The 16,079-nt window shown below is 45.0% G+C and overlaps 1 protein-coding gene across 1 annotated transcript; it reads right to left on the bottom strand.

The window, feature by feature from the left end:
• Nucleotides 1-4,713: 4,713 nt before the first annotated feature.
• apcdd1l (adenomatosis polyposis coli down-regulated 1-like) lies at nucleotides 4,714-15,270 on the bottom strand. Its single transcript, XM_040204778.2, has 4 exons — nucleotides 14,708-15,270; nucleotides 7,950-8,130; nucleotides 6,759-7,278; nucleotides 4,714-6,279 (listed from the first exon to the last, which is right to left on the bottom strand). Exons 1-4 carry the CDS (start codon nucleotides 14,793-14,795, stop codon nucleotides 5,506-5,508), a joined length of 1,563 nt encoding a protein of 520 aa, XP_040060712.1. The 5' UTR covers nucleotides 14,796-15,270; the 3' UTR covers nucleotides 4,714-5,505.
• Between the last annotated feature and the right edge of the window lie 809 nt (nucleotides 15,271-16,079).

Raw genomic sequence — 16,079 nt, 5'->3', positions numbered from 1 at the left:
AAACATCCCTTTTTTTAAATTATAAGGTCCAACAGCTGAATCCAGGTATTTTCCTGCCTCAGATCATGTGACAGAGTCAAAACAAGGCGGGATCAAGGCCTGGGGGGGCGGGGCTTAAGAAAAACGTTAGCTGGCATCTTCTATGGGTATTTTTATACGATGGAAACAAAACTCTCAAACTTCTACACCTACAGTTGCCAGGCTGAGACTGCCTCTCCTGACAGAACTTGAGCCGGACTCTACGCTGTTCGCTCTGGATTTAGAACTTCATATCACATATGCAGCACTCAGCGAAAAAAGAAACAACGTATAAACTCAAGCAGTCTTTTGAGACAATTATCACTCGTCAATGAGATGTTAAAGTGATTTACCGGGTGAGGTTTCAGGACCGGATCACGTCTTGGCAGTGGCCGTTGTCTGAGGACATCAGAGTCCTTCGAGCACGCAAACATTTAAAAAACCTGTTGAGGCCCGATCCAACAAAGCCACAGCATATTAGTATTTCATTCAAGTCACAGAGGTAAGCATCAGTTCCCCTCACATATACACGCAGCTATGTCCGAAAAAAACCAATAAGGTCTTCTAACTACTGACGCTCTTCTGAATGCATTTCCAGAACCATGAAAAATTCTTCCAACCATCTGGCTTGTTAGTTGTGACCACTTGGAGTAAATTGCAGTGGGAGAACTAGTTTCCAATATATAGCTGCAAGGAAATGAAAGAACCCTTCTGCTGCTGCAGTCAGAGACTAAAACAAAATTGATGATAAATTAACACTCAAATGACCATAAAGCAGTATTATTTCATCAAATAAGGAAACATTACAAGCTTCAGGAATGCATGAACAAAAAAGGCTTGCGAAGGAGAAATATTTGGGGTGAATTAGACCTTTAAAAGTGTCTGTTTCTCTTTTAGGACTCACATGGAACAAACTTCTACTACAACACTGAAAACTGAATACAAAATGTGATAATACACATAATCTTATTTTTATGTTTTACATCTGCAAGCTCTTGGAAGATTCCTGTTAAAAAAGAAATGCCAACATGGTTCTTTTTTAGATATTTTAGAGCTAAGCTGATGAGCTGTAAAGATAATACAACAATACGAGCTAAACTGCTTAGATGAGACTGAGATGAAATATTGATGAACTAATTGACCTTTCCTTGACCTTATAATAAACTGGTGTTTGGGTTTTTTTCATCCCTGACCCTGATGCTGGAGGACTTTTGTAAGCCACGGGTTGGTTTTATCCTCTATCCAGATACTTTGATCTTTAACCACTCGGCCTGTTTCAGAGGTTCTGGTCTTCAATGAGGTCTGTACAATAAACCCGATGTATGGCTGCGCTTCAATGTTGGAACGACATATAAAAGATTTAATTAAGCATCAGCACAACTCTCGCAATATTTGCTTTTGGCAATGTGATTTTTCACTGTAGTTAAAATGCTCTGTGAAATGAATCCATCTCCTGCTTCATCAACAGTTTTTACATATTTGGCACGTTTATATGCCCTTAATTTATTTTCCAATGAAACAAAATACTGTTTGGCTCACCGATAAATCAAATTTCATGCAAATTTCTTACATACTGGAAGTCCCTGTACGTTTTTTTTTGGCCATAACGGTTTGAGAAGGACCTGCAGCTTGCCAAAAAGGTTGGAGGCTGGACAACTGGCAGCGGATGGGTGCATTCTGGAAGAATCAGCCCTGTGGCAGAAAACCCCTTTCAATCATTTGTGTGATCGTAACCTTAGAACAGAAACATGACCTTGTCTAACAGGCCACCAGATTTGACAGATGACTCTTAGGGGAATGCTTCAGTCCAAAAGGCAAGAAATATGTTGAAGAAGTTGTCTCATATTGGATAGTGGAGAACCCTGTTCATCTGATATGTTTTTATTTGTGGCAAAATATATTTTTTCTGGGATCCGTTGCGTCCTTAAGTAATGACAAAGGCTTCCTTTAACCCAATAAAACATGTTGTGAGGGCAAAAGCACTTTTTTCATAAGGGAAAATAGATGCCATTCACTGTGAGAACAATTATCACCATCATTGGCTTTATAAGAATAAGAAGAATTAGTATAATCAGTGTGAGACATTTTTATGCAAAACAATCATTCAGATTAAATTAGGGGTTGAATCTCTTTTTAATAGTTAGTGTATAATGAGGTCATGAAAGAAAGAAGCCTGTTTTTTCTGTTTGGCACGAGATGAAGCAGGAAAGTCGTGCATTTGCTGCTTGGTGCTGACGCTCTGTGGAGCAGCTTTGTTCACTTGTCTCAGAGCAAACAGGACACACATTTCAATATAAATTCGTTTCAACTCAGCCAGCCAAGGTTAGTCTGATGTTATCGTCTATGGGGCGGCTGTAGCTCATATTCTCATGGTAATAATGGGATTTTCTCAACGGAGCCTGACATTTGTTGAGTGAGAGAGGTTGAAAGTCCCCCTGTACTGCTGCAGTGATTTCATATCAACGATGTGTGTGTGTGTGTGTGTGTGTGTGTGTGTGTGTGTGTCTGCATTAGCTGCGTATATCTTTATGGGAAGGCAGAAGACGGGACCAGTCCTCTATTTCTATAACCACAAGCAGCACAGTGTCCTTCTTTTACCGGAACATTTGTCAGACGAAACCACCAAATTGTTTGTGGTTTGGAAATTCAGTTTAGCTGAAAGGAAACTCCTTAAGGCTTGTTTAGTTTTCTTTCTTTTTTTCTACTGTATATAGGAACATTCTTGCTAAAGTCATATGAAGAGGTTGGCTATTTTATGGTCCTAGTTTAGAGAAAACTACATAAGTACTTTCCTCTTTGATTGAACTGACATAACCGTGGCAGTATTTCTGGCCACTTCGTCCCACGGTAAAGTAAAATTAATTGGGCAGTAATGCAATACTGGACATACATATCGATGTAGTGTACATATAATTTGTAGATATAATAGTCCATATAATGGTTACAGTAGAAAAAAATTCACTAACTTACCAATACTTTGTAATATGGACTGCTACCACACTGAGCGCTATGCTCATGTCCCAAGCATGTTAATAGCTAATTAGCGAATTGCTATACTATTAATGAACATCGCATTTGCCCCCTGCAGTTACCATTAACTCTTAAAACAGGTTGTCTTAGTTGTTCTCAACTGAAGCCATGGACGTATTAATTATCTGCAATTTAGCAAATCCAGTTTAAACCTAGCGTTTATTCAATTTCCCACGAGTGTTCCCCATACAGTCTCATCCTGTGCGATTATTGGCTAATACACAAATATAATTGATCTTGATTGATAAAAAAATGATGTTACTATTCTTCTCTTCTATTCACAGAAATCTATATTTTAGATAGTGACGGTGATTTAAAGACAAACAACCCCATCCTGCATTGAAGTGTACTTCCTTTTTTACAATTTTCAAATTAAATAAAGAAAATGTAGCTATATGCCTTTTTTTTTTTTTACTTCAGTGGATGCATTCAATAAGCCACCAGGCCTGATTGCTAACCGGTCGGCCCGGCCCGGCCAGCAACCAGAACTGGTTGCTGGATTCACTGGTTCTCCATTTAATGACAGATCTGCTTCCACATAGAACAAATAAATGCCACTCTTCCACACTCAGTTATTCTTTGTCTCAGCTTGTGTTCATTTTGTGTTGGCTTGAGGAGGTACAGATCTGAAGTCTCCATCCAGGCCTGCAGAATGACCTCATGGGGCTCACAGCTGCCATCACCATTCTCACAGGAGTTAATAGGAACAGTATGTAGCCTCTGGAAACGACTTCTTCCCCCTCTTTCGTTCCCTTTCTGTCTCTATTTGAACATTAATTTGAGTATTTTATTTATTTACTCAGTTTAAAGTTAGGCAGTTGGCAAGCTTCAATGCTAAATTCTGTAAAATCACTTGCAGCCCCTGAAAAGATGGTTTTAATTGTTTTTAACTAAAATTAATACTCTTTTATACTACATAACACACATAGGATTATAACTGTGTTTGTTTCAGCTCAAAGTTCTGTAAATGCTTCATTTGCTTCAGTCATAACACTGGACATCTAGAGCTACGTTCCTCGCTTGTCTCTTTACTGCTGTGCCTCTCTGACATGTATCATCAGAGCGACAGCGTATTCTATTTTTATTTGTATTTTTTGGGCTGAGAGCTGTTTATTCTCATGAAACACAGAGCATCCAGTTTGATATCCGTCTGTGTATTCTCAGCCTCCGGCCCTGCACTGGAATTCCTTGTGTAATGTGTGAACCATATGACAGTTATTTATCAAATGGCACACACACACACACTCCCACATTCATGAATTCCACTGGTGATCCTCTGAATTTTATTACCGCTCCATGAGGTTGAGCGATTGGGCTTTTGGCTGACAAATCTCAAGTGCTATTTAATGGATCCCCATCTGGTTCAGACTTTGCTATTGATTATTACTCTCAGGATCAAATACAATAGTCCATTTATCATATTTCCATATTTTAGTTTTTTAATAAATACCTTAAAAAGTCAGTTTAACCAGGCTTTTTGTTTGCTAATTAGAGAGAGGTGCATGCCGACACTCAAAACTAAATGGATGAGTGTGCTAAAGATACACCTGCTAGCCATCCGTGGGATTGCATTGTGATTAATAAAAAGCAGGTTAGCATTATGATGTAGCGCTTAATCGGTAGCATGACCGCGGACTCCTGTTTTTACTAATTGAACACAAAACGTTATGAAAAACATTTTTAATACACATACAATAATAAGAAATAATCACTTTTTAAATTGCGAAACTAACCAAAATATTGAACCAAACTCTTCCTCATATCAAAAAATACAGTATAAATGGTTAAAATAAATATTCCTTTGACTGTTTAGATCCACTGCTGCTAGAAAAGCCGACTAATACAGAAGCTTTTACAGAAGAGATAAAGCAGCATTTCACTCCACAGGGGTGTTGGACCAATGAGGATGGCAGCTATTAATGCTGATTACAAATTTTCCACTTCCCAGCTTTTCTCTCCTGCATGTTGAGAAAACAATGTTCTGTACAAAGTGCATTAGTTATACTGCATCTGGGATTAAAATTAGTTCTGGTGTGTAGTCTGCTGGAAAGTTTATGGCTTTCAGTTCGCTGTGGAAACAACCGATCACCACTTCAACACTGTGATCTTGCTTTGAAGCAACCATGTGACAAAAAAAATCAATCCGTTCGTTATACAAAAACAAGACGTGTAAAAGAATATAGCTTTACATACTCAAATGATGACATTTGTATATATTGGTGGTTTATATACAGAATATTTCTAAGTGGAAATGCAGCTGGGGTTTAGAGTCATTAAAGTGAACCTACAGGCAGCGTTTGAAAGCCAGACATGTCGGCTCTCCCGAGTGTCTCATGACTTTTCCTGACCGTCACACATGTTGGTCATCACCATATGGAGGATAAGTGAAGGAAATCTGCCATAAAACACTGTCCATCAATGACTGAAAAAACAGACTTGATTTGCAAACAGTGTCCCTTAATAAACCCAGAACCAGCTGCACAGCACAGATCCCAGCACCAGCAACGCCAGCTGGGCCAGTCTCTCTGTCCCGCTGGCTGCTGTCTGCACCTGCTTGCTCTTGAAGACCGAGCCATAGCGACGTGAAGGCTGGGTATCGCCGTCACGGCAAAGCCACATGGGAGCCTGAAAGGACGTGGGCCTCCTCTCGGGTCGGTCTGGACTGTACCCGTCAGTCGGCCTCTCTCCGACGAACAGCAGCGGGTGTTTCCTGTGGTCCAGCTCTGTCTTGAAGAGCTCGTACTCCTTATGTGGCAGCTTGACGCCCAGCGGGGTGCATCCATCCGTGGGGGTCAAGTCTTGCTCCACACCGACCTTCCAACCTCCTGCACGGCCACACTTTCCGGGCCTCGTCCCGTTCAGCAACGCCGCCGTGGGCCCGTCCAGAGCCGTGACTCCCACCCGGGTGACCTTGAAGACGAACTCGGTGGCTCCGGAGACCTTGGCGGAGGGGTTTCCCTGAGCGTAGTGGCCCGAGGCCCTCAGGGTGAAGGTGGGCTGAGAGCAGACGGGGTCCGAGTAGTGCCGGTAGACCCCCTGCCACGCGTGCTGGTCGGGATCGAAGGTGAAGTCGCGGGTGAGGAAGAGGACGTTGGGACGGGTCTCGCAGCGGCCGCTGACCCAGCTGCCGGTCAGAGACAAAGGAGCTGCTGTGCGCCGGGGCAACACCGGGGGGCGCTGCTCTGAGGAGCGGTACACCAGGGCGCACACGGGGCAGGGGTGGGTGTGATGCTGCACAGAGACAAGGTGGGGTGAGAACAGTTGATTCCGAGCTGCATCCAGTCAACAGTCAACAGTTTTTTAGTAGATGCGATTAGTTGATCAACCTTTAGAAAATGTATCAGCATGAATAATATAATTGTGTGTGTTTTTTTAATCAAAAACGGCAAACATTTGATGGTTTCAGACAAAAATGAATGTTTTCGAAATTTGAACTGTTGAAAATGCAGATAAAACATCACGTTTTAGGTGCTGGAACCAGAAAATATTTAGCTATTTCCAAAACTCTTTCTCAACAGCTAAACGGACCTTTTTCGAGGAAGGCTGAACATTTTCCAAACCCCCTGAATTTAAAGTTGGGCTGACACGGCTAAAGTGCTCGTGGGCAAGGCGCTGAAACCCTGCCGGCTTTGTTGTTGAGGTGCTCAACGGTACGAGATGTTAGCGGCACCAGTTCAGCTCTGTCGAATAAAAACACAGCCGCGTCTCACCATGGCGTTCTGCAGTGGCTGCTGGTACCCTGTAGGTCGGTACTGAGTCCTCTGTGTCCAGTCAGTGTGAACGTCCCCCAGGAGCAGCTCCTGGACCTTCCCTCCGTGGCCGTGGTGCCGCGTCTCCACCCGGATCAGCCCCATCTCCATCATGGAGAAGCCCAGCGCTTCCAGACATCCCCTCCCCGCCCGGGTGTTGTACAGCTCCAGCGGCTTCCCCGGCACCACCCGGCCCAGGGTCAGACCCACGCAGGTGGAGGGCAGCATGGAGGCCAACCTCTGCTTGGCCGCCAGGCTGTGGACCACGACACTCACCTTGCTGAGGTGGTGTTCAGCTTCGGTGGCGCCGCGGGTGATCCAGGAGGCCTGGCGCAGGCGAAGCTTGCCCCTGATCATCAGGGAGTAGGCCGGGTCCTCGCAGCCGCTGTCTTTGTAATAGTGCTGCAGGGCCTGGAAGTGACGGCTGGCGTGGAATGTGTAAGAGCGGGTGAGGAACTCTGGACCGGGCCGAACTTCACACCTACACACGAGGATTAAGTACGTTTTGGTGATTGATGGCGTTATGATTGGATTTCAGACAGAAGTGAGCGGAGATTCATTTGCTGCCGCGTGATCCTGAGCTGTCTTTCTATTCAGTGGAGACTCAAGTCGAGTTAAAAGTCTTCATAAGCAGAAATCCATCCATCCAATATCCATTTCTGCTTCATCCGATGGGAGTCGAGCTGGAGCTGATCCCGGATGATGTTTGGCAAAGGCCGGCAAAAGGACAGAGCTACACATATTTATATTTTACTTTCAAAGCTGTTAATCTAACCGAAATCTAAAAAGTGTCTTTCTGAGCAACTCAAGTAGGGATGTCATCTATTAATGATAGACGTTTTTTTATTATAGCTGCTTTCAATGTACAAGTTTTCTTTTTAAATTGTGCTTCCAACATTGAACCTAAAGTCTAAATTCCGCATTTCTGTGATTCAAATATAACCAAAGCCCACATCTCAGGTCTACAAATCTGGTGACATCTGCTTTAGTTCACATTTAGTCAATTTGAGTAACTTTTAAGGCAGAAACGATTCACTAACAAACCACCGTTAACCCCTGCTTGGGAACTTCATGCCACCAAAAATTAAAACGAACGTTACGTATGTGACTACGGTCCTATGGACCCTGGGTAAAGGATGAAGCAGAACTCACCTTGTTGACACCCACGTGCCGTCCAGTCTTGGCGGCGTGTCCGCTGTGATTCTCGCTCCTTCCTGCAGATGGCTGTGCTGGCAGTCCTGCTCCCACAGGCTCTCGCTGAGGTTGGCGGAGGAAGTGAAGGAGGCCGTGGGCACCTCCCATAGCTTGCTCTCCGTCCCATTCACAAACACAGCTACGGAGGACGGGGAGGTGAGAGAACAGTGAGTAAACATGATCCAATCAGGTGAAAACAGAGACGCCGTTACACTTCATTTAGATTTCCCAAGCTGATTTAGGGTGCATGTAGGATATGAGATAGATCGTAGATTACCAACGGCTGGACAAGAAAGGAAACTGATATTAGCCATGTGGGAATATTCACATCTTCTCCCTGTTACATCTTAACACACTGCAGGCGGTTCCAGGGCTGCAATTTTGGTAAATTTTCCATGTAATGAGGGGTGAGCGCGTGCTATAGAAGCCATACGTAGCTGTGAATCTGGACGTTGGCCACGCTGCAGACAGTTTAGGCCTGTCACTCCAATCCGCCTGCAGCTGCAACACACAGGCCTTGTTTTTTCTGGGTTTGCTTGGAGGCAGGAGGTGTGTGTTTGTGCAGAAGCGTGCGCTCTTTTTTTATGTGTGCATTTCTTCCATCGAACTAAATCAAACGGCCGAGGGAAGCAAATCTTTTGATAATATGAATTAAAAAAAACACATATTAGGAATGTTCTCACTTTAGTTTCCCCCTACACTGACACTCAAGTTAATCGAAAAATAGCAATATTCCCTCAGTAACATTTATTGATCTGACATCATCACACAATCCTTTGCGCAGCAGCAAAGGCAAAATAGTGCACTCTTTTGCCTTTGCTGCTGCGCAGGGAAGCGTGATGTCGACACGGCGACGCTGCGATCTGGCTTCAGTTGAGACGAAGAGGATTGTGTGATTGCACCTCCGGGGGTTCGCCTGTGCAATGTGAGTGAAATTATGGCTTCGGTTTCATCCTCCCAAAACAAATGTCAAAAAGCGAAATGGGGATGAGTTCTTGCAGACGCCGCCGTGTCCTGTTTTCTTTCTGACCTCTTGTTTTTTGCACTGCTCCCCTCGCTCTGTTGTTGAGGGCAAAATCTTGAGTTAACCTGTGCACTTTTTGTACGGATTAAACAAATGGCGCGTGAAATAGTAAGCTTTAGAGGTTAACTCGTGACAGAGCGGGTTTGGCTTTGCAGTCTTTATGCTTACATAAGCACAAGTACGCATTTAAAAGACAAATATGAGGGCGATATTAATCTGCTCCCCGTTATCCTCATACCTCTGGCATTTTCACTCTCACTTTCTCAGCTTTCCTGGAGCTCATCTGTGGAAGACAGTTTTATGGGAGTTAATCTCCCTCCACTTCCCTGGTGTTTGACTTTAGATGCACTTGGGGAGAACATCACCTGTTGAGCCTCCAGTTGGTTCTGGGAGTTTGCTGCTGAGGCCACAAATATGTGCGTTTTCTCACAACTGACGCGGATGGAGGAAAATGAGGGAATTTCAATGGAAAGCGTGCGAGCGTTTTTCTTTTTCGCGCGTGTGTGTGTAAAAGGCTCCAAGATGGCGGCGGACTGATTTGGCGTTTTGTAAAACCTTGTTAGCGTCAGAGGCCGGATATTGTTTTGTTCCCCTCGCTCCCGGAATGCTTCCCACATGCTGACCCCGACCACAGACCATGTGTGCAGCGCAGTCATTCCCCTGCCTTCCACCTGACACACACCCACACACACACACACACACACACACACACACACACACACACACACACACACACACACACACACAACTATAAAGTCACAGACCACAAAACCAGATTTAAACTCAATTTCTCCTTCTTCAGGCTTCCTGTCAAATTTGCTGATATGATTAATACGTCTTATTACTGTACGAGGCACTGAAACATGTTTGAAATACCCCCCCCCCCCCCACACACACACACACATTGATGTGTTTGTTTCTGCTCCATGTCACCGCAGCTGGCGAGGGAACCCGGTCAACGGGAACCCAGCTGCGCTCCCACGGGAGCAGAAACACTAATCAGGATCAATTCATTTCCACCGCCTCTCGTCCCAATCGGCCCGTTCCGTGTTATCAGCCGAGAAAACACGTCGCCGCATGTCGACAGACGCGGACAGAGAGGCGAGAGGCGCAGGTTGTGGAGCCATTTGCGTTGCTGCTTTTGCCAAAACGTTTTTTTCCCGATAGTGTTTGCGGAGGTCGCTTGTCATTCAGCCCCTTTCCTCCCTCTTGGGTCGTCTTCCAGTTGGACATATGGTTGCGTTTAGTTAAAGAGGACTCATAAAAGCAGAGCTCTTTAAGTATTCCTCTACAAAAGAGCCTGTTCCAAACACAAGTAAGGCGATGTTGTAGTGATAATATCCAACCCACGGATCTCTTTGGGGGAGACGGGGGACGGATTTAGTTGTTTTCACTTCCTACACATCAGTCAGATGTTATTCATTTTACTCGTGAATGACTCTCCCTGATGTATTGTTCAGCCCATAAAACCTCCTTAATGATGTGGTATGGAACTCGCTGTCATAATATGGTGCATCTTTCAGAGAAAGGGTTTGATGTCTTTTTACCAATAAAACACACTGTAAAACTGAAAAAGTTCCATTTTTGATTACACGCTCGCATGGCAGTTTATGAGGCACGCTTAGTTCAAACTAAGCCTAACGACACAACTGCACTGCTCAAAATAAACATTAACAAAATTCTGTTTATTATAATTGTGGTGTTTAATCGCATTAACACAAGAAAAAGTCTGTTTAAAGGCTCCTATTGGCCCTACTTGTTGTTTTATATCATATATATCATAGAAATATCATTATACAACCATTGATGCACATATGACAATCAGGTTGCTATAACAACACATAGTGACAGGTTGTGTTGGATCATTCAAGGCTATTAACATGTTGACCTGACGGCGAGATGGACGTTTGTGTGAAGGCCTCATTCAAAGAGCTTGAGTTCAGCTCAACAACACACTTCAGATATTCAATTACACATGAAGAGAGACGGCCCCCCCCCCCCCCCCCCCCACGCAGTGTCACGTCTCTCCCACCAGGGGTCAGCGCGACGGCCTGCGACCTGCGTGTGGTCTGTCCGTCATCGCCACCGACTTTGCCGCCGGCCCTCAATTCAGACGATTGATGGGCGGCCAAAGTAATCTACCTGTCTTTTAGCTCCTATATTTATCCTGTTTCCACACACACACACACACACACACACACACACACACGCACACACACGTATTCACACACTGCACACATTGATTTACAGTACACTGCAGAAGGGATACCATTTATAAAGGACCTCCAGGCTGCACTCTATTTGTTTGTTTGCATTTGTGATTACAGTTTGGCGGCCTTTCGCTCTCCTCTCTCGTGCCTCATGTGAAAATATAGTTTTATGTACTTCTTTATTTGGAGCTTTCCTGGAAAAACAAGAACCGGATCCCTGCAGTGGGATTCAGGCCTCGCAGGAGGAATCCAGCGCTTGACGTTTGAGTCAACCCATGTGCCTCTCTTCATTAGAGAGAGAGAAACCTTTGTCTGGCTCACAGCCGCTTCTATCGAGGCTTCCATTGGAGAATCAATCAACCTGACAAAGCGGAGGCATTTTAAGGTGAAAGAAAAAAACAATGCGGTGCATTGAAGTGATGGCCCAACTGGGCCGGTTCCTCCATGTTCCAGTAGTTTATGGGTTTCCTACTCTTTTTTTTTTTCTGCATCCTCGCCTCACTTGCAGTGTGGGAACCCCAGCGTCCCGTGAAGGCACTTTCTCATCTCTCTTTGCCTCAGTGCTGCAGGACAAAACCCTCCAAACTGTCCCCGAAGTGCCCGTTGCCCCGCTGGCCCACCTCCCCCCTGCACTGATTACAGCTGCCCTCCGCTGATGAAAAAGCCAGTATGTTTACGGCTCATTTCTCCTGGATGGATTTCAGATTCCACCCTTCTCTTTTGTTTCTCTGTCTCGTTTATTTTTTTCTCAGCGTTTCTGTCGGTGGCTGATGAGGTGAGTGAAGTTGGTGAGGTTGAGGAGGAGGTTAGAGGAGGATGGGGTGAGGCATCCTCGTGAGTCGGAATGACAAGATTAGTGGGGCGCGTTTGAGGGTTTTTTCTGCAACAGTAGCTGAGAGATCCGGCTCGTTCGACATATTTAGGAACTGGAGCACGTCTTTCACTGTCTGCAGCTGCTTCTTCAGTTGCTGATCGGTCCTCCAGATTTTGGATCTTAGTTTTCATAAGACAGGGATTCCCAATTTTAGTTGGCTCGTAACCCCTTAGAAGGGCTCTCTGCAGCCCCTCGTCAAGTTATATAGTTGAATATTGATGCATTGTTTCCTCTGAGACACGGTATCATTACTTTTTACTTTTGTTGCTAAACTTTCTCCGTCAAAGGAGCCTTTGAGATGCTCCACATGTCAAGATTCATCGTGCACATGCAGGCAAAGCTGCTGATGGCAGCTAAGAATACACGATATAATAATAAGTCAGTCATTTTAACTGTGGGAGCATCTCCTTTTTATGGAGGGTAATCACCCGACTGGCAGTAGTTCTGACAGCGATAGAAATTCATATCAACCCTCCAGCAAACTTTCAGTAGAAGTCATTTTTCACTATGCTGTTTTTTATGCTGTCTGAGAAAAGTTAAGAATTGAAAGGAAAGTGGATTCCAATACAAAATGGATCACTGGATCACAACGTGAGACACATCGGCGGACGTCTGAGACCACCAAAACAACACAAAGTACAATTTGCAGTGATGCGGAATACATTGACCGGTGGAACATTTACCAAATAGCATTTTTTAGATGAAGTTTAGGGGGGAAAACGTTAAAACGCACACACATCCAAAGCAAAGAAAGAAGAATGTTTTGTGCATTGTGCCATAAAGACGTTTCTCTGCTGACAGCTACCAAGGTACTACCGAAGGAAACTCCACTTGCTGCAGAACGCTAGTCCTCTCTGTCTCCTTCCCCCTCCTCCTCTGTCGCCAAAAGTCAGGCGAAGGTCAGGTTGATTTAGAAGTCTTTCAAAGAACACGAGGTCTGTTGTGTTATTTTTTGGGCTTTAACCCCAGTATCTCATAGCGGTCTCCCCCCCGACCAGGGGTCTCCCTCTCTTCCCGGAGCAGCTCGCTCATGGACGGACGCTGTTGTCTTTTCATCACCGCGTAAGCTGGATAATCCAGCGGCCTCGTTTATTTAGAGAAGGGATCTACAGAGGTTTGCCCAGCGGACGCTGCGGCCGGTTCAGCCGCGGTTTTTGATCTCTGGCTTCTGTTTGCAAAGCAGCAGCACACACACACGTCCTCCTGCGGCGTCTCCCGCCTTCACCTTGAGTGAAACAGCTGCCACATCAGGCCAACACATCCACCATTTTCTCAGATTTCCACCTGCTTTACCGTTTGTGCTTTTAGACAGATAGCAGGCGAAGAGAAGCTGACGGTCCAGTGATGTCTTTGAGCTGACGTCGCATCGGTTTCACCTTCACCCGAAAGCTCGGGAGAAAAGTTCAGGGAGATCCGGTCAGTGGCTGTTTCACATACTGGGAGGATGTCCAGCTGCAATGGGATTATTGCGTGAACAAATGCATCCAAGGTTTAAATATGATCAACATGGGGTAAAACAAAGTGGTGATCTGAATTAAAAAAACAATCCACTTTCCACCCTCCTTTAATTCACCGATCCTCTGCTCTGTTTGCTGTGAAGAACTCCTCCGCTCCCCTCTGCCATCTGCTCAGGAAGGACGCAGGGAGGGACGAGGGGGGAGTGTTTTCTGGGTGATAACTGAGCAGATGCCCCCCCACCTGTCCGCTCATCACCTTAACCAGCCCTGATGGCCAAAATGCTGCCGCTCCACAATTGAGGCCGCGGCGACGGCTGGACAGTCGGCTGCGCCCGGCAGCCCGAGGTGAAGTCGGTAATGGCTCGGCCCTGTTATTCTAACCATTACCATAATGGCGACATTAGTTCCAGGGCCACGCTTTCCCGCTCCGAGCGGAACCATTGTCAAAAAAGGCAACAGCCGGAGCTCTTCTTTAAAGGCTCCTCCGACGTCCCCACAGAGCCGACTGCCGCTTTGAAGATACACAGATGAGGAGAGAGCGAACACAGACCGGCCATTCACAGGCGGAACGTCAGCGAAGGTGGTGTTTTTATTTTTCAAAGGGCCGATCCCACATGTTGAACTCTGCAAATCATTTGACTTGTGACAAATGACATAATAACTTCCTCGTAATTACTTTGTCTGTTATGATCTCGTCTTTTTTCTTTGTCTCCGTGTCCCTGCCATGTGTTCTTTAAACTAAATCCCAGCTAAAGGTTCAGCTGATTTATCACGTGAGAGAGCGTTTATCTCGTTTTTTTTTCCTTTTCACACTGGAGAAGCTTTGGCTTACGGGCAGAAATCTGCTGCACTCTGTTAACTTCTTAGTTAGTTCCTTACTTAAGGATACACACCTTTTGGGATCAATAGGCCCCGTGGTTTGGGAAACACCATCAAAAGTGTGAGAGTCTTTGAAATTACTAGTTTTATTTAATTGAACTTTTGGCAAAAATTACTTGAAAGAAATCTTTGCAATTATGGTCATAATAATTAAAACTATATATTCAGAAAGGCAGCTGAGAGACACACACACACACACACACACACACACACACACACACACACACACACACACACACACACATCATCCTGCAGACGGAGGCTGGACTCACCTTGCCACATCCAAAGCATGCAGACTCCCCTCAACAGGTGACTGAATTGTCCCTTCGACATGTTTCCTCCTTCCGCCGCACACTTCATTCAAACCCTCCTCGGGTGAGTAAACAAACTGTGATCCACGGGACACAGACGGGCTCCTCTCAACAAGAGACGATCATGTAGGACATTACCATGACACGAGCACATATAAAAAGAGTCCAGTAATCCCTCGGAGGAAAATCTGGTCTCCTGTTCAGCCAAATGGGAGTTTATTTTTCTTCTTCTTCTTCTTCTTCTTCTTCTTCTTCTTCTTCTTCTTCTACTTCTTAGCCACCATGATTTGCTACAAAAGTCCAGTTGGCACCACACACTTTATGCAGCTTCTCCACACTACAGCTTCCCTCAAGTGGGAAGAGAGGGAAAGTAAATGCACTCACTCTCTCTCTCTCTCTCTCTCTCTCTCTGCACTCTCACCCCCTCCTCTCTCTCTCTCTCAATCACACGGCATTGCACTCAATGCATGTGCAGTGAGTGTGTGCTGTGAGCGGGAGGAGTATTTTGTCCTTGTGCACTCCTGTCGGGCTGAGAGGAGGGTGTAAGACTGACAGGGAGAGATGGAGGGAGGGAGGGAGGAAGGGAGGGCAGGGATAGAGAAACTTGAAGTGTGTGTGCGAATGTGTCCGTGGGGAGGAGGAGGAGGAGGAGGAGGAGGAGGAGGAGGAGGAAGAGGGGGGGGGCTTGAGCTTCAAAAACTTCCTAAAGCGAAGGCAGTTAAAGCATGCAGCTTTAAGAGCAAAGTGCAAAAGGGCAGCAGTGACAGGGAGCAGCTACACCACATCTGATGCCACACCCGAATTACAACGACCCAAAACAGAACAACATATCTTCTCACTTGCTCTGTAGCGGCAAGAGGATAGTTTGGGTTTCGAGATCATCCTCACCGAGACCCCTTCTTCCATTGCAGTAAAAATGAATAACTGGGTCTGTTAAATAAATAAATAAAGAATTGATGTTGAGCAGTAAGATTTACTGAATAATTTGCTACAGTGATATGCTTACTTTGTTGAGCAAAGAGTAGTGTTTGAAATGCATTGATCCCATAACTAGGTTTCTGTCTTAATGGGGTTTGATTCTAGTTTGCTGTCTGCTCTGATTATCTGTAATCCTACGTTCAGGAATCCCCTGAAATTGGACAATAAGCACCTCTCAATTGTATGTCATCTTGTATTCCTCTAAATGTGTTATTATCCCTTTCCTATTATGTGACAATAATAGAAATTATGTAATAATTAAATACTTACTTTTACAAAAACTGATGCTTTGAGGAATTGATTACTTTTCAAGGAACTTGTCCGACACAGTTTGGAAACACTAAAACATCCGTTT

Source organism: Gasterosteus aculeatus, chromosome 17, assembly GCF_964276395.1.
Source record: "Gasterosteus aculeatus chromosome 17, fGasAcu3.hap1.1, whole genome shotgun sequence".
Taxonomy (NCBI): domain Eukaryota; kingdom Metazoa; phylum Chordata; class Actinopteri; order Perciformes; family Gasterosteidae; genus Gasterosteus; species Gasterosteus aculeatus.
Note: the sequence above shows the minus strand (reverse complement) of the source record. Positions and strands in the feature narration are given on the sequence as shown.

Coding starts and splice junctions, on each gene's coding strand:
- apcdd1l (XM_040204778.2), bottom strand. CDS start 14,795: ATGAAGTGTGCGGCGGAAGGAGGAAACATGTCGAAGGGACAATTCAGT. Junction 8,131..14,707: donor CATGCTTTGGATGTGGCAAG/GTGAGTCCAGCC, acceptor CGTCCTCCGTAG/CTGTGTTTGTGAATGGGACG. Junction 6,280..6,758: donor AGCCACTGCAGAACGCCATG/GTGAGACGCGGC, acceptor GTCTCTGTGCAG/CATCACACCCACCCCTGCCC.